At 38.4% G+C, this 18,358-nt stretch overlaps 1 protein-coding gene across 1 annotated transcript in view; it reads right to left on the bottom strand.

Annotated features, from left to right (window-relative positions):
* The window catches only part of tanc2b (tetratricopeptide repeat, ankyrin repeat and coiled-coil containing 2b), a 94,483-nt gene that overhangs the window by 14,140 nt on the left and 61,985 nt on the right, over positions 1-18,358 (bottom strand). The window contains exons 8-15 of the mRNA XM_079801649.1: positions 16,521-16,752; positions 11,752-11,921; positions 9,979-10,586; positions 9,396-9,504; positions 9,171-9,293; positions 7,147-7,383; positions 800-1,249; positions 628-721 (exon numbers count right to left, since the gene is read on the bottom strand). Of these exons, the coding sequence (XP_079657775.1) occupies positions 628-721; positions 800-1,249; positions 7,147-7,383; positions 9,171-9,293; positions 9,396-9,504; positions 9,979-10,586; positions 11,752-11,921; positions 16,521-16,752 (2,023 nt within the window). The remainder of the gene's footprint in view (positions 1-627; positions 722-799; positions 1,250-7,146; positions 7,384-9,170; positions 9,294-9,395; positions 9,505-9,978; positions 10,587-11,751; positions 11,922-16,520; positions 16,753-18,358) is intronic.

Genomic DNA, 18,358 nt, shown 5'->3' with positions numbered 1-18,358 from the left:
TTATGAATGTTTATATGTGAATAAAAGCCTAAAATCAATCTGTTCATCATATAAAGCGATTGAGTCTCTTCAGAAAATACGGACTAAACCACTCAATTCACATGGATTAGTTTTATGGTCTCTTAATGAACTTTTTGAAGGATTACAGTGGTAGTTATGTGGACTGTCAATGGAGGGACAGAAATAAATTTCATAAAAAATATGTTCAGTTGTGTTCTGAAGCTAGTTCTGCGAGTTTGGAACAACTTGAGTGTGAGTAATTAATGAATTTTTGGGTGAACTATCCCTTTAAGCACACAATCTTGTAGCTTTGTCTTTTTGCTTTTTGCTTCTAATCAAAGTTTGTAATGTTGTAATTCTCCTCGTAGCTGGTTGGTTTGGCTCAAGGCTTATATCTCTTAAATGAAGACTTTTTTAAAAATCCCTATGGCAAAAATATAAAGAAAAAATACTTCCGGAACCAAAACTGCTAAGAAAAGAGATTGATCTAAACAGTGTGTGTATGTAGAGTGCACTAAATCAGCCACTATAGAGTCTTTCATGTCAGTTACGATGCTGCCTTAGTAGGAAGTTCAATATGTATTAGTGTACAATTATTTGACAAATAGTGTACGAGTGGAACTCTACCTGTCTCCCCCCACAGGGTATCATAGCTGTTAATCTGGGCTCGTTGAGTGTCCTCTTCATCCCTCTCAGGCAAGTCCAAGAGATAAGATACAATCTTTAAGACACAGACACAATTAGTATCTATATGAGCAAGAAGCATGCAAGGACTTGTATGACACCAGCAGGCCATTACCTCTGTGTAACCCATGCTCGCCGCCGCTATAAGGGCCTGCTGCACTGCGAGGCTCTTGTTGAAGGTCACAGGCTGTGGCGATGTCTGCTGCCCAGTCTGAGCGTCTGCTTGTGTCTGTTGTCCCGACTCTTCCGGAGTCTCTTCCTGCTCCTCCACCTTCTGCTCGGACTCCTGCGGCGTCTGTTCTGAATCCTCCTGTTGCTCAGGGCTGGAGGGCTGTGATTCCAGAGGCGTGTCTTGAGTAGGGGAGGGCGTGGCATCTGGCGGTGTGGGGGAGGGCGTGGCCTGTGGCTGTGTCGGGGAGGGCGTGTCTTGTGATTGTGTAGAGGAGGGGGTCTGGAGGTGTGTCTGGCCCCAGTCGCTCTGAATGAGGAACTTCACCACCTCCAGGTGCCCCCTAAGAGCGGCATGCACTAGGGCACACTGACCGTGCTTGTCCGAGTGGTCGAGCTATAGAGAGGACAGACACACACACACAGAAATATTATTATTCATCAAGGTCAGATGCGAACTGAGCGCACAAAAGCCAAAATTGTAAGCGCATATCTGATTGACTGGCTTTATGCAATTTCCATGAATCATGGCTGGATTTTGCAAAAGTGCATTTACAAGGTTCTGTGGCACTTAAATGGAGAGGAATATCTGGTCCAGTGTTTCTCAGCGGGGGCACTGAGATCTTCTTCATTTGTTTAACCCTCTGGTGCTCTTCGGTCTTTTTGAAATGTTAAAAATCACAGCTTCATTGGAATGATATGAAACGTGGTGACTTTTTTAGCATTAGGTATGTAAACACACAAAAAAATTGGGGTCATGATTCGAGCATGTTAATTGATCGTAAAAAAAAAAAAAGTAGCGTTCATTGTCTTCGGTCATAAATGACCGACCATAGGAAATGAATTGGAAATCGGCAAAAACACAAAAATTCACAGAATATTTGCGTGTACAATCTACAAATCGGCCACAATGCTGAAAAAAAGTACACAGCAGTAAAGGGGTGACACTCTAAAACATCAAGAGTGTGATATTGACACATCCACTCACACACACACGCACACTTATACATACACACCTATGAAAAACTGAACCTATGAACCACATTTGGAATTTAAAAAAATCACGGCTTCATCAGAATGATATGAAATTTGGTGACTTTTCCAGCATTAGGTATGTAAACACACAAAAAAATTGAGGGCATGATTCGAGCATGCTAAGTGGTCGTAAAAAAAACACTCCCACTTGTGCTATTCGGTCAAAAATGACACCATAGGAAATGAATGGGAAATCTGCAAAAACACAAATTCACAGAAAAAAATCTATATTTATAACAACAACAAAAAAAACTAAAACTTTATAATAAATAGCATTTGCGATTTTTTAAATATATATTCAAATCCATAAAAAAAAATCATTAAATGTGTTCAAAAGAGAACAAGGGAATTCTCAAGCCTCTCCGTAGAGACCTCTAGTGATTACACCCATGGTTTCTTAAATAATTCCAAAAGAGGGGCTAATCTGCCTTCAAAAAAAAATATTTTGAAGGCCTAGTCTCTATTTTAACCTGAAATACTGAAATAATAATAAAAAAATATTTTAAATTACAAAACAATAAAAAAAAAAAAAAAAAAATTCAATGGCAAAAATAGACCATAGTTATTGCATAAATATAAAAAAATACCATCAAATCATGTCAAAATACAAAATTAAAAAGAAAAAATATTATTGAAGAAAAATAAATTGCATTAGTTTTACTGGGGTGGAGGAAGTTTAATTTTTAGGTGTCCAGTCACTTATGACCGGGAAGATAGCCAATGCAACCCCTAAACGAAGAGCACCAGAGAGTTAAGGTATGTTTATACCAAAGATTCACAGCTAGATGAGCTAAAACTTGTAGCTTACTTGCAAAAGAATATGGTTTGCAACAACATCCGCCATGTTGTCACTATCACGTGGCCTACCAGCATCAATTGTGTCGCTTCACTGCCATTCATAAATCCTCTCCCATGGCCTCATGGGATAGTAAAGTGTCCATTGAAGTAGTAGGTCATCACGGTACTTTTTGCTTTTCAAATACTATGTATTTGGACTTCATTGGAGCACTGTTTTCCACATACTATATAGTAAGGAACAGGGCAAGACATTCACTTTTTTGCTCACCAGCCACTGTGGCTAGTGTTTTTTCAAAGTTACTAGCACTCAGCATATTCACTGGTCACAATTTTTGACATAAACACCATGGGGGAAAACTGCCATGTAGATTTTTTTAAATATTATCTCATAATTTGGCAGCAGGTATATTAGGCTGCTGTCACTTTAAGACCTGACACACGGATCCAGTATACTGTTACACATGCATTGAAAACTCGCTAAGACTGATATTTTGACATTATTTTGTGTGTTTTTGACTGTTTAAGCGCAATAAGCAGTGAAAAAAGAACTCAATTTAGTGCTGAGAGACAGCTTTATGTGCGTGCACTTAGGGTGTGAGCACAAAATCTGTGGGAATGAGTAAAATTATATGGAATACGAGCAATCCCACGCCGAAATTCAGGCCCTGTAACATTCCCTGTAATATTCAACCGGACCAAGTGAAACGAGTGAGTGAGGGGAGGCTGGTTTATGTGAAACTCTCTGTCAGAGAGATGAGAGAGAGAGAAAGAGACGCTGGTATTGTCTATCTATTCTGCCGAAAATGAGTATTGGAAATGTTTCAGATATTTCAGTATAGATATGTATTGGAAAATCTATATTTTTGACAGCACTCCATTGCACTTATTATTTCAGATGCCTTTTTAAAAGACTACAATTGAAAAATGTATATTATATATACATTTCAACCGGCCAAAGTGGCTAGTAGGAGGAGTGACTGCTGAAATACACCCACATTTGGCTGGCGGGTGTTAATGTCAAGCCCTGGTAGGGAAGTATTCAATTTCGGATGCAGCGAATGAATGGAATAAGTCAGAAACAGAACAGGACATCCGTTTACTAATGTTTACTATGCCCCTCATGTCCGCTGTTGACAGGGTATAAAACCTTCTAGTTTATGATTAGATGAGACAGTGTATTGTTTCCATAGCAATGACTCTTCAGCGTTTTTATCAGCTTTTTGTAGCACAGCTGTCAGACGTCCTGTGAAAGTGACTTAGTGTCTAGCATCCCAGGCACGATGTTAAAGCAAACCAGACATTAAAGATAAATCCTTCTGGGGTTTTTTCTTGTTCTAATTTGCACTGAAATATTTAATGAGAATGCGTCTTGTTTGCTGATTGGCTGCTGTTTGTGATAAGCTCAACTTAATTAAAGTTTGAATGTCAAAATTCTAATTGTCAAATTTTCTGTTGCATTTGCTTATGACTCATAAATATAATTGCTATTCACATGGCTTTTTTTGCTCCCTGGGAAACTAATAATAATAATATTCCAACCGTCCAATCAAATCAAATCTGTTATTTGGCAATAATAATAATAATAATAATAGTAATATTTCATTATTATTTAATCGTATTGCTGTAACTCATTATTTTGCTGATAATATCATTTGATATTACATTTTTAAAACCACAGTATGTTAAATTAGAAAAGTGCAAAAGAGAAACATTGCGGACTCTCGTAACTCTGCGACACTGTAAGTAGTTTCAATGCAGTTAGTAATTTTTGATTGTAGCTTATAGGTAACTATTATTTTAAATGGGTGGCTTGTAGGGGTGTAACGGTATATGTATTCGGGGTGCATACAGTCAGACGATGAATACAGTCAGTCATAGGCGATCCATACTCCAATCCAGAAGGGGGCGCGCACGGTAATGCAACTCTGTGTGCTAACCACCACAACAGGAGACACAACAGAAAAAGAAGAGACATCTATGCACCTACCCAAAACAAGAGTTCAGATGGCACGAAAAATAATTAAAATGTATAACAGGTCAACCAAAAAATAGTTACTGTCAAATCAAAATTGTGATCATTTATAGGCATTTGGGTACACATTATTTTTGTTTCTTTTGTTTTGTTTGGTCTTGTCCCTAACATCAACCTGCCAAGGGACTACGGATGAAAATTAGCCAGTGTTGGCTAAATCTGGCGCATTTTTACATATTTTATGTATTATTAATGTGTATTGTCCCTAATTAAAGAATAAATAAATGAAAATGAAATCCTGAGTTTAGGAGTTTAGCTGTGACATCAGTAGCGAACAGCCAATCACATGCTGTGGATCAGTGAAACTGAGATTCACTTCTCTCTTCTGTAGAATATTACAAGATTGAAAAATATTTAAAATTTTAACAAATTTACACAGCAAGAAGAAAAGAGCTGTCTATAAAACAGGACAACTTAAAGAAAAATCTTCAATCATCAATGCAAGTAAAAGTTATGAAGTTAGTTTAGTTGATATATAGAAAGAATTGAACATTTAAGCTCACATGTAGTAATTTTTATAGCTTTATTTATTCATTTTAAAGCTTATTTGTATGACCTTTATATAGGCTATTTATATAAATTTCAACTAAGTGCCTATTAATGATTGATTAACTAAAATGATACATGTGTAATTGATTAAGGGTATAATAATTACATCTAAGGGCGTTTTCAAGGTCCGAACCCAAGTTCATGTTTTGCATTTTATACATTTGGTTAGTTTTGGTTTGGTTTCACATTGCAATTATGCGAGCGGACTTAAGAACTTTACATGACATACTCACGTCCTGTCGTCATCATCTGTGTGGGCGGCATCTGGACATTGATTGGTTTGTAAACAGACGTGCGTCTGACGTCAGCGTCTTTGACAAGAATGAATGAACGGACGCATATCGTTGCCACTAGTGAACAGTGTGCATTGCTTGACTATTTCTTTTCGTTTAGAATTGTTTTGTTTAAAAGTGGACATTTCAAGCTTTCTATACACATATTTCTCATGTCTGTGAGGCGAGTAGCTGCTGAGTTTCGCTTTATTTGAGACGCGCTCCAGTTCATGTGCAAAGCATGTGATCGCTCCCACGCCTCTATGTCACGATTGTTGTCTGCTGTAGTCTATTTGCTTCTTATTTATTATCTGATTAAACGTTGATTAAAATTAAGATACAATTTATACAAAACGTTTTAAAGAACGGCTTTCTACAAAACAAAACTTAATGAAGTGGTCAAAATCCTTTCTGACCTTCTGTCTTCTGACATTTTGCGCATCTTTTCACTTTTCACAATCAATATAGCCGAGATGAAATTTAAAAATAACATTATAATATTTAAACATTAACAGGAACTTCCTGTAAATGGTCTGAAAGTCCGAACCATACAGAAAATGCTTTCACACTAGAAACGAACCGAACCTTTGTTCAGTTTGATCCGGACCGTGGTACGGGGGAGGTTTCACACCTGTAATTTTGATTCGGACCAAACTGAAAAGTCAGAAAATCCGGACCAAACAAGGTAGGTGTGAAAGGGCCCTCAATCATTCAAAATTATTATTATTATAAATAAGCATTGTTAAAAGCCAGACGCTTCAGTCTTTAAAAACCATTAGCTATGTAGTGACCTTTAATTTGGAGTAGAAAAAGGGGGAGTGACTTTATTGCATCAGAGGTGTGTCACTTTTCTCACAGCTGATTGGTCCAATTTCAGTTTGAGATCTCTTATCCAGAACATAACCGTGGAGCGTAAGCTACTATGGAGATGAACACTGGCAAAAGCCAAACAACTTTAATGGTACCTAAAACCCAGGATTGGCACAAACTTATCTTAAACATATCTGGCTAGCCAGCTAAACTGGCTTCATGGTATAGGCCCCAGGATGGCAGAAACCAGCATTCTGTTTGTTTTCTTTACTCTACAAAAGCACAATGTTTTGTTTTTATTGTGAGTGTACGCAAATAGAAATAGTCCCTTTACGGTTTCAAATGATTATATGTCTGACCAGAGTATTTTACGTTGTTTCTGCTGTTATAATGAGACAAAATCATTTGGCATTGTGACCTATGCAAGAGTGCATTCTGTTTACTGCTTAGTGCTTAATACTCTAAAGGAGGCTGGACTGTACCAACTACCTCAGGGGGACTGAATGCCGCTAGGTGGAACAAACTGTAATTTGCTAAATAAATGAAGAAACCAGCTAGCACTGGGGATTTGTTGTATTTTCCTGTTGTACAGAGCTCGTATCGAACCGTGACCCCAAAACCGAGGTACGTATCGAACCATGACTTCTGTGTAGTTGCTTGACTAGCTATAGTACCATCAAGTACTACATCGAGTACTTCATCTTAGAAACTCAACAGCATTTATTGAGCATAAAGTATAAATTGTGATTTATGAATTGTAGATCTTTTAATGTAACCGCCTGTCAGACACTCACGTACCAGTGCTTTCCTCTTGCAGAGGGCAGTAACTATCCCCAGGTGTCCAGCGGCGGCCGCGTAGCCCAGAGGAGTGAGGCCGCTCTCAGATGCCGAGTCCACGCTGGCTCCGTATTCCAGCAGCAGGTTCACCATGTCCACGTAGCCCAGGTGAGCGTGCACACACAGCACCGGAGCGTTGTTCAACACCTCAGTACGGTAGTTCACATTAGCGCCACCCAATATCAGCAGCCGTGACACCTATAGAAAATTAAAGTGCCCATATTATATATATATTTAAAGTAGAAAACCACATTATTTTCCTCATACTATTCACTGCTGTAGCACTTCTTTTCACCCTGTGCTTGAAATGCTCTGTTTTAGTTCCTGTCTCTTGAAAGCCCGTCTTCCCTGAAAGCCAAGTCTGCTCTGATTGGTCAGCTGGCCCAGTCTGTTGTAATTGGTCAAATTCTTAGAGCGTATAACACCCCTTTCCACAATTGGTTTTCAGCTCCTGAGGCTTCGTGAGAAGCTGTTGTATTATATATATGGTAGTCTCGTGAAGCCAGACCTTCAGACTGAAGGCAGTCTATAGTAGCTTTCATTGGCCAAGGACTGCCTGAGAGGCCATTCGACTGACATGTAAAGCAACCAATCACAGTTCAATTTTTTCTACAGCGTCATGTTTATGTGCATGAAAATGTAAAGCCGATGTCCCTACAATAACAGACTGGCGTGCAAAACTTCTATGCAGTGAATTTCGCATGCTTTTGAAAATCCAGCATTTAATTGATCCTGATAAGTGTACAACACAACAGCTTTCTTCTACTATGAGGGGGTTTGGCGTCACAATGGCTTGGGGGAGGGCGGACCGTTAAAAAGCGCGACACACGTTTCCCGAAAATTCTTTAGATTTCAACCAATCAGATGACAACTTCGAAACTCCCAAAATGTTTCCAATTTTGTGTGCCTTATGCATCAGACGTTCAGCTGAAGTTCCATGGGTCTGAGGCTGAAACTATATTTATAATAACTGTAGCGTCAGTATTGGAAGTCTATTTTTTTGGCCTCACCGCGTAAAAAACTGGGTCTCTTCAACACAGTGAAATCACTTACCCAAATGTTCTTTGAGCTTTGCTTTCATTTGAAGAGATTCACTCCCTTCGGACTTTGCAGATTGTTTACAGGTATATTAAAAGGGTCCTATTTTGTAAAATAAGATGTAAAATAAGTCTCTGATGTCTCCAGAGTCTGTATGTGACATTTTACCTCAAAATACCCCACAGGTAATTTTTTATAGCATGTAAAAATTTGAGGGTGGGCAAAAACGCGCCATTTTTGTGTGTGTCCCTTTAAATGCAAATTAGCTGCTGCTCCCGGCCCCCTTTCAAGAAGAGGGCGGAGCTTCAAGAGCCTGTGTTAGCAGCTCCGATTACCTCACGCAGACACACACTGAAAATGTCCGAAACTGTTCAGCCTTTTATGTTCAAGAATATCTGCTGCATGAAGATAGAACAGGTATAGTTTAGTTTAATTATGGTTATAACTCATGTTGTCATCTTGCTTTTATGACATGCTATCGCATTTCTGTTCGTACTGTATTGCAATAAATGTGAAAGACGGATGACAGCTTGAGCAACTCCCAAATGTGAAAGACTACAACAACTCTTCCTCTTCTCTACATGGCCTTTGTTGCGTGTTCCCGGGGGCGGGTTTATGTAAATGTTAGGGTTTGTGATGTCACTAACCCATGAAGAAGCTCGTTGTAGTCCCTACCAGCTGTTTGTTGTTAAAAAGCGATTTCTAAAAGTAAATACCTCCCTTTGTTTTGAACTTTGAGCGTCGTAACTTTGCAGATGTCAAACATTACACACATTACACACTGACTAAAGTTAAAAAAGTCAAATCATAATCAAGGACCCATTTAAACACTAAAGGAAAGGTCAAATAAAAACAAGCATAATAGGTGCCATTTAAAGCAAACATTAAATCCATAGTGTTAGTTTTAGAGTTAAAACAAATGCAAGATCTGTAAAGTGGAGCAGTACCTTTATGTTAGGCGTGTAAAGGTTTCTGAGTGATGAAAGAGCCGTAGATAAACTCTCTGTACTGTATGACACCCACAGCCCTTGCAAGATGGATGAAGAAACCCCAACCTTCTTACTCAGGCCCTACAGTATGATACAACAATGAGACAAAAAGCCTTAATGCATGAAAGCATTACCCGTGAATATGAGCATTATGGTGATCTTTATCTTGCATAACACTCTTACCTTGAATATGTGCGCTTTCAGTATATGGTGACCCAGTTCAATTGTCTGCTGTCTATTTAGTTTGTTTTCTTGTCTGGAGAACCAGAAAGCCAGAAGAGTATGGCCATTCCTTCAAAAAAACAAAACATGTTAGAAACATAAAAACTTCTCAAAAAACATCGTAATCAGTTTGGAGTGTCTATTTACACTAAGTGCAAATAGCCCGACTTGTTGGCAGAGGCTATTTACTCTAACTCCGCCCACTGACTGAATCTGGTTGGGATTACGGAAGACACTGGATTGTCAACAGCAGCAATAGTGTAGGAGTCATCTAACTCCCTTTTTCCCATCACATATCAGATCGCAAAGGCATTTATTTTCAATACAGCTAATAAAATATTTGAAAAGTGGGAATAAAGTGTCTAATGTGTGGTTAATAATAAAGTGTTTAGGGTTAGGGGTAAGTTTAGGGAGGGCTTTATTGTCCCAGTAAGGCGCCATCCATTTACACTCTATGGTATTTTTGCATACCGTTTATTGTGCAACAATGGTATCTGCCACCATTTATAAGTATAAATAGCATCTAACTACTTTTTACACTTACCTGGGATCACAGAGGAACTTGGTCTTCTCTCCCTCCTCCCGCCATATGAGCCATTCTCTAAAGGAAGGGTGCACGAACATGCGCGTCCCATCCCGTCTCTTCACCAGGAACACCGACAGGTTCTCCATCCTCTGCTGGTAGTCTTCCCACTCCAGCGTGCCCTTCACAGAGCCGGCGTTGATGGCTTGGTAGATCTGCTCATCGGTGAGCGGGTGCAGGGAAGCCAGGGTCACGTTGAGCAGCGGCAGGGCCCTTTCGAAGGACGACTGCGTTGGGAAGCGCATGTTACACTGCAGAAGGTACACTTCAGCTAGACTGACCGGGACCACCTTGTAGTTGGAGCTTTTGAGCACCAGGTAGCCGCGTTCGATCAGGTCGAAGGTGAGCTTCAGGTAAAGCAAAGAGCCCTGGCTGAGAGCCTTGAGGTGGGAACTGAGCTTGCCGAAGCTGGTGTTGTCCATCTTGCCGTTGAGGGAGATGTTGTTCTGGATCTCCGCGCTGCTGTGGATGCGGTGGAGGATGTAGCCCTGGAGATCGTGGTCGATGGCGTCATTTTCCTCTAGGGCGTCCAGAGAGATTTGGTGGAAGGGGAGAGGTTTGGTGATTTCCTAGAAGGTAGAGGTAAGAGCATAGTAAAGCCAACAAAATTACCCGGAACAATTTGTCCCAGGAACTTTCTTCCCAGGAACTCTTTTGCCCGCAGACCTGCTGCTGTCTGCATTTCAATCGTGGTCTAAAGTGGCTTCCACTTTCTGATCTCATACAGAGCAGACGTGCCTTCTATCTGCTCCCCGCTCTGCTTTGGCGCTGATCTTCCCCATCCAACCGTCTGCCCCTCCCTTTCCTCCTTCCTATCTCCCTTACTCTTTTCTGGAGAGCGTGTGGCGGCGCTTTAAATAGCTGCGGCTCGGAGGCTTGCTCCAAACTTATTTCGTTGCATTGTACTTGTACATGTGTAATGACAATAAACTTGAATCTGAATCTGAAGTACTGTGAAGATTAGTTCTGTGACATAGGAATGTACGCGACTTTCCAGTGCTCACTGGATTTCGTCCTCCGCAAATACACTTAATAAAGCCTGAACCTCGTCGTCAGTCCATCGGTCGCATTTTTTAAACTCTGTTGTTGATTCGAACTCTTACTGCACGCACCGCAACAGACTTTTCTGTTGAAATAAAATGCTGTGTGTGCTCAACCAATTAGCATGTTCAGCGCCCAAGTCCCACCCCCGAAAGTTCCTGAACTTTGAAAAAGTACTACCTCGCGAGCAGGGCCGTTTTGAGGGGGAAATCTTTACCTGGAACTTAATTTAGACCCCAGTTCGGTCGAAAAAACACCCCGAGTACCACCCCAAAGTCCCTAGTTCCTGGGGAAATTTCCTGTGGTGGAAACGTGGCTTAACTTTCAAAAATCATGCTTGTATTAGATTTTGTAGCTTCTTTTTGGTCTGTTGGGTACAGTCGAAATGCACAATAAAATGGTAAATGTTAAAATTATTTTCACTAAAGGAATAGTTCACCCAAAATTTGGTTTCTGTCCCTCCACTGAAGGTAACCAAAACTTATATGATCCATATGAGATCATTTTAATATTCTATTTTTAGTTTAGGTATACATATTATCCCCTAATATATGAGATCTAATTATTCAGATATCTTAAACTGTATACTGCATGTACGGATGACACACTGTATGATTACACAATTAGAAAAATATGCCCTCATAAAGTTGAGAATCAATTCCAGAAAGCCAAATATTGTAAATGTGCGTTTACCTGCAGCGAGGTCCTGACGGTCACCACCAGTTTGAGCCAGGCTGGAAACTTGTTGATGGTCTTACAGAGGAAAGACACGATCGTGTCTCCATAGTCTGGTTTGTGGAACTCGGCCTCATTCAGACCATCAATGAGAATGACGAGGTCTTCATCCGGAGTGATCTTCCTCTCTGAGAAAAACAACAACATACAAACTTTTATATACACATTTATTTTATATTCAAGATACAATTATAAACACAAACTCTTGTGGAATCTGATCATGTGATTGTTTCAGGGTTAAACTAAAACCATATACAATAAGGTAACACTTTAAAATAAGGTTTCATTAGATAATTTATTAACTAACACAACCTAACCATGAGCAATACATTTGTTACTTTATTTGTTAATCTTTATTAATGTTAGTTAATAAAAATACAGATTATTTTATTGTTTAGTCCATGTTAGTTCACAGTGCATTCGTTTTGCAAAAAGTAGTAAAACCGTACTCGATAAACACAACATGGGCTCAGTATAGCTGGCTACCAAATTAGTATTTATGCCATGTACAATATTTTGTGCGTGGTGTCTGTTTTGTATTCATAATTTAAAGCCCTATTTGGACGGTAATTGTTTCTCAAGGGGTCATAAGGTATTTTCATCATTGACAGGGGCTAGTCTGTGATTTTATTGCCGTCCGAATCCAGAATGTCAGTGTTTTTCTCCAACCACCCGTGTAAAAACCCCCGGCCGAATTACCTACTGTTTTTAGACAAACACCAAGGTCGTGTGGTGATTTAATTGCCGTCTGAATCCACATCTCTGAGTTTTCAAAAATATATCACTTCAAAATTCACTGTTTATATCCTTTTTGACCCCTGCAGAGCACCGTATGGTTGCGCTTCACTGTCATTTGGATGCATTTTAAAGATCTAGACTTTTATTACTGAAATGCAGGCAAGTATTTATATTTGAAATGGGCCGTTATTATGGCAGCAATAACCAAGCAAGCAGCATTATATTTACCCCATCCTCATGTAAATAAGAGGCTGTATATTGAGCAGAACCAGAAAAGAGGCTCTCCTGAGCAGAACCAGAAAATATGACCATATCACACCAGTCCTCAGATCTTTACACTGGCTTCCAGTTACATTTAGGATCGATTTTAAAGTGCTATTACTTGTATATAAATCACTCAATGACCTAGGACCTCAATACATTGCAGATATGCTGATTAAATACAAACCCAACAGATCACTCAGATCATCAGGATCAAGTCAATTAGAAATACCAAGGGTTCACTCAAAGCAAGGAGAGTCTGCTTTTAGCTATTATGCCAGCCGTAGCTGGAACCAGCTTCCTGAACAGATCAGATGTGCTCCAACAGTAGCCACTTTCAAATCCAGACTCAAAACACATCTGTTCAGCTGTGCATTTACTGAATGAGCACTGTGCCACTGTACGTGCTTTGTCCGAACTGCTTACATTTGAATTTATATGCTTAAATTTAACCCTGTTTTTATTTTTATTTTTGTTTTTAATTATACTCTTTATTTTTATCTTTCAATATTTTCTTTATTTTTTATTTCTTTTAATTCCTATTATAACTGTAATATTTTTATTTCATTTCAGTGTAAAGCACTTTGAATTGCCACTGTGTATGAAATGTGCTATACAAATAAACTTGCCTTGCCTTGCCTTGCCTATATTAACTTACTCATTTCCACAGTTTTAAACGTCATTTTGAAATAAAATACAAGACAGAAAAGCATTTGAACTGTAATGCGTCTATGTTTTTTAAACAGAAGATTTAAATAAGCAGAATAGTATTTTCCTATTCTTAAATTAAATACACTGTAAAAACAAATATTTAAAAGTAAGTTACCCGGTTGCCTTAACATTTTGAGTTAATTGAAATAAAAAATGTGAGTTAATACAATGAACATTTGAGAATCGACATCACCCTTTATTCAAATATTATTAAAATATTTTGTAAGCATATTGCGTAATTGTGTGTTTTATTTGTAATAATGCTGTGAAACATGCCAAATTGTGCTATTTTCATGATTTATCACAACATTTTTTATTTATTAATGTGGTTCAGATACAAAAATATTTTGAGTTTCTATTTATTAAACCAAATTTTCTTCATTGTATTAACTCAAATTTTTAGGCTTTTTACTTATTTTTTTAAGTTAAACCAACAATATTTTTTTTTCAGTGTACAAGTTCATTTCAACTCTCTATATTACAATTTACATTCAACTGACTTACAACTTTGAGTTGAATCTTGTATAACTTAAATTAAAAATGTGAAATTGCTTAACTCTTTTTAATTTCGAGTTAAATTAACTTAAAAACATATGTTGTCATAACTTATTGATCCTGTAATTTTTTACAGTGTATGAATTTATTCTTATTATTCCAAGCATATGACATTTTATTTACAGCATACAATCATGTTATTGACCACGTGAGCAGCCGTTCCTGATCACAAAACTCACTCCTCCACCGTGAATAGATCACCATCCGAATGCACGAGTTTTATCACTGAGGTGGCTGCACATTTATTTTTACAGACGTCCACATGAGAAATAATTACCGTCCGAATAGGGCTAAATACAACTTTTGATTTTAATAATGTATTAGTAAATGTTGAAATGGGTTGCAAAGTTTTTGGAAACTTTCCAGGGTTTTGGGGATTTTCCAAAAATGTTTGGGGAAGTTTCTAGAAAATTTACCGGAAATGTTCAGCCCCTTTGCAAACCCAACATTAACTAAAGCCCTATTCGGATGGTAATTGTTTCTCATGTGGACGTCTGTAAAAATAAATGTGCAACCACCTCAGTGATAAAACTCGTGTGAGTTTTGTGATCGGGAACGGCTGCTCACGTGGTCAATAACATGATTGTATGCTGTAAATAAGATGTCATATGCTTGGTATAATAAGAATAAATGCATATTTAATTTAATAATAGGAAAATAATATCCTAATTATTATTGAATTATTAAAATCTGTTTAAAAATAGGAAGATATATAGACGCACATTATAGTTAAAATGGTCTTGTATTTTATCTCAAAATAAAGGATGTCATTCTATTCCACATGGAAATGATCAGAAATAAGTGAATACAGCCTCTTATTTACATGAGGTGAACATAATGCTGCGGTAATTTTAACATATATAATCTCTCCCATTTCAAATGTTTAAGTGCTTTTCTTCTTTTTCTTTTTTGAGCGGTGATGAAATCAATTGCTCTTGTAAATACTTGGCCTTTCAGTAATAATAGTCTAGATCTTTAAAATGCTTTAAAATTACAGCGAAGCGCAATTGTACGGTGCTCTGCAGTGGCCAAAAAGGATATAAACAGTGAATTTTGAAGTGATATATTCTTGAAAATCAGACGGCAATTAAATGACCACACGACCTTGGTGTTTGTCTAAAAACAGTAGGTAATTCGGCCGGGGGTTTTTACGCAGATGGTGGGAGAAAAACACTGACATTCTGGATTCGGACATCAATAAAATCGCAGATTTGCCCCTGTAAGTGATTAAAATACCTTGCGACCCCACGGGAAACAATTACCATCCGAATAGGGCTTAAGATGAATTAATGCTGTACACGTGCAGTTCATTATTAGTTTGTTAACTAATGAAAGCTTATTGTAAAGTGTTACCAAAAAGAAATGCATTTTGCTTGAAATAAAAAAAAAAATATACATTTAAATAAAATATAAAATGTAAACTAGCCAAGGCAACATTTCTCATTTCCAATTAGTTTAATTAACTGTCACCCCCCTTTTTGAGAATATACATGAAAATGCACTATCCAAACTTAAAGGGCTGTAATTCAAGAATGCTTTGGAATATAGACCAAAGTTTGGTCTCGTTTTAAAGACGACATTCTGCAGATTATTGCTGAAGTGAAAGCATGAAAATATGAAAGTAAGAAATAAGTATGGAAGTTTAAATTTACTGTAAATGAAAAATACTGTACTAAATATTTTTTATTTCATATAAAATATATATTTTACAAAAAAGAATTTACTCTAAAATTACTATAAAATCAAAGCCATATGTCTAACCAATTTGTGTTCCAAATTTGAAGTTGATATCACAAAAATTGAAGTCCCCATGAGATTTTGTTTAGGGTGCTGTACCAAAAATAGCCACCGGGTGTCATTCAAATTCCATTTATTGTTGTTTTGATGCATTTTCCTGTAAATTTCTGTCCAAATATTACTTCCATCACAAAACAGTCACCAAATATGGACCCTTGAGACTCAGACCTTTCCGACAATATGCGTTTTGTCAAGATTGGAAAAGATTTTGAATATAAAGTAGTTAAAATAATTGTTGTAATATGAAACATGACACCGCCCACTAGGGGAGGAGCCCACTAGAATAATTTAGAGTAACGTTTCCATGGCAACACAATGTCCGATTTCAAAACGGTTTTCACAGGATGAATTTTGAGTTTGTAAGCTTTCAAATGATACCTAATTTGTGATAATTACTTAAATATATGATATGAAAAAAGGCGATCAAAAAAAGAGCACCAGGCGTCCCACCTGTGGGACGGTGACAGTTAAGAGGTTAACTCGATGTACTAAAATAACAAACTAAAACGCAAATAAAAAATAATAAAAATCTATATGGACAAAAATTCCGAAATAAAAACGGAAAAAATAAAAATAAAACCCAAATAAAAACTGTAATAGTATCTGAATGATGCTTACGACTAGGCCTTGACAAATTGCAAGTAAGGAATGTAATGGACACTTGCCTTTATAAAGTGCATCCAGTGGCTCGAGCACCCCTCGTCTGAAGGCAGTGGGCGGATCCTGGACGCAGGACCTCAGACTGAGCATGCTCTGTATGTGCGGCTCTTTCAACAGCAGCTCTCTGTACGCAGCGAGTTGTGGCGAGCGACACAGCAATGCCGCCACGTTGTGCACAAACTCCGGCACCAGGCAGGTGTAGGCGTTATCTGCTTGACAGTAGTGATACGCCACCACCTGCAGGGGGCAGCAAAGAGAAGAGCAGCTGAGAGAGTGCAGGTTATGCTGATCTAGTGTGTCATAATTACCAAACAATTATAAAATGTTACTAATAATATCGATGTTTTAGATGACGATGTGGAACAACAGTACCCAAATAAAGAGCAGGAAAACAATACGCTGCTGCTGTAGTGCACCTTTATTTGTCCCCTGTGAGGAATGAGTGGCACAGTGCTGAATTGCAAACTTTTTCTCCCTCAATTTGGAGCCTTTTATCAGGAGTTTCTCTGGGACGCCCATCTTTGAGACAAGTGCGCATAATCGGTTCCATTAAAGCAGTAATTATTTTAATTAGCTGCTTTAATACTTGATTCGAAGGACAGAGAAAAAACTCAAGTGTCATGAGGTTTACACAGCCGTTTCTGAGGTAGAGGTACTAAAAAAAGATTATGACATCAAGAACTATATCATTTTCTAAAGTAACGCTGTCCAACAGTGACACCAGCAGATAAAGATTCACAAAGAGGCAGCGTTTCTTTTGAGCTCATTTGCTTTGTGATGGGCAGTGTGGGATTACAAAAGTAAGGTGTGCAATGACCTAACCTAACATCACATGACAAACCTAAGGGGAACTACATTGTATTGGGCATTCAAGAGCAACATGATGGTATATGTTTTCTGATTAAAGTTGGGGTAAGTGTTTTCTGTTGATATTTCAAATCTCCAAAACAAACACGCCCCTACCCCAAAAGGGTCTCGCCCCTATTTTGATAGCTCCGCCCCACACATACGTACGCAATGCAGGCAACGACTATGGTTGAATCTGCCATAGATCTCGTTTGCGCTGCTGGCCAATGGAGGTCGACGTCCGCTCCTGGCGGCCATCTTGTCACAGTCAGCTCGCTCACTCGTAACATTGTGTTTTCATGGTGCATGTACTTTTTAAATAAGCATAACTTGCTAAATTTTCTACCAATTTTCAAACTGTTTGGTTTCTTATAAACGTCAGAGATGTAGTTATGACACTGCATACTCTAATTTGTTCAAGCATCCAGAATTATCCGTCAAGATTTCAGCGAGATAAGAGTATTTGTGTTCGTACTGACCTTACATCAGGTACCACAGAGCCCACCAGAAAGCTTGCCTGTGACAAGATGGCCGCCGGAATGACGTTAGAGACTCCACCGTAAGACATCTAGCCTTTATTATGTATATCTATGGTGCCAGCCGGCTGAGTGTATGCCATCAACAAGTGAACGCAATGCGTGTTATAATATGGTAATCCAGGTCGAAAGTTCAATGAAAAAGTCATCCCTTCCATCCCAAAAACACAAACACAGTTCTCATGAACAGCTCGATGGCACGAGCACACCAGTCCAACTAACGAACATATTACACTTATGACAAGATTAGAGGGTTATATCGATCACCAAAAGAGGAACCAAAGGAAACACACATATATTAGGAGTTTATTGTCTTACTTTTCGGACACACTGCGAGCTGACGCTTGAAACGGACAGTGGTTTAACGTTATAGGATGTGGAAATGAATGGGTCTCATCATCGCTGAAGTGAACGACAATACGATTGCAAATGGACAAACAAGCGAACATGACACACGAGGA

Source organism: Gobio gobio, assembly GCF_949357685.1.
Source record: "Gobio gobio genome assembly, chromosome: 20".
Lineage (NCBI taxonomy): Eukaryota > Metazoa > Chordata > Actinopteri > Cypriniformes > Gobionidae > Gobio > Gobio gobio.
Note: the sequence above shows the minus strand (reverse complement) of the source record. Positions and strands in the feature narration are given on the sequence as shown.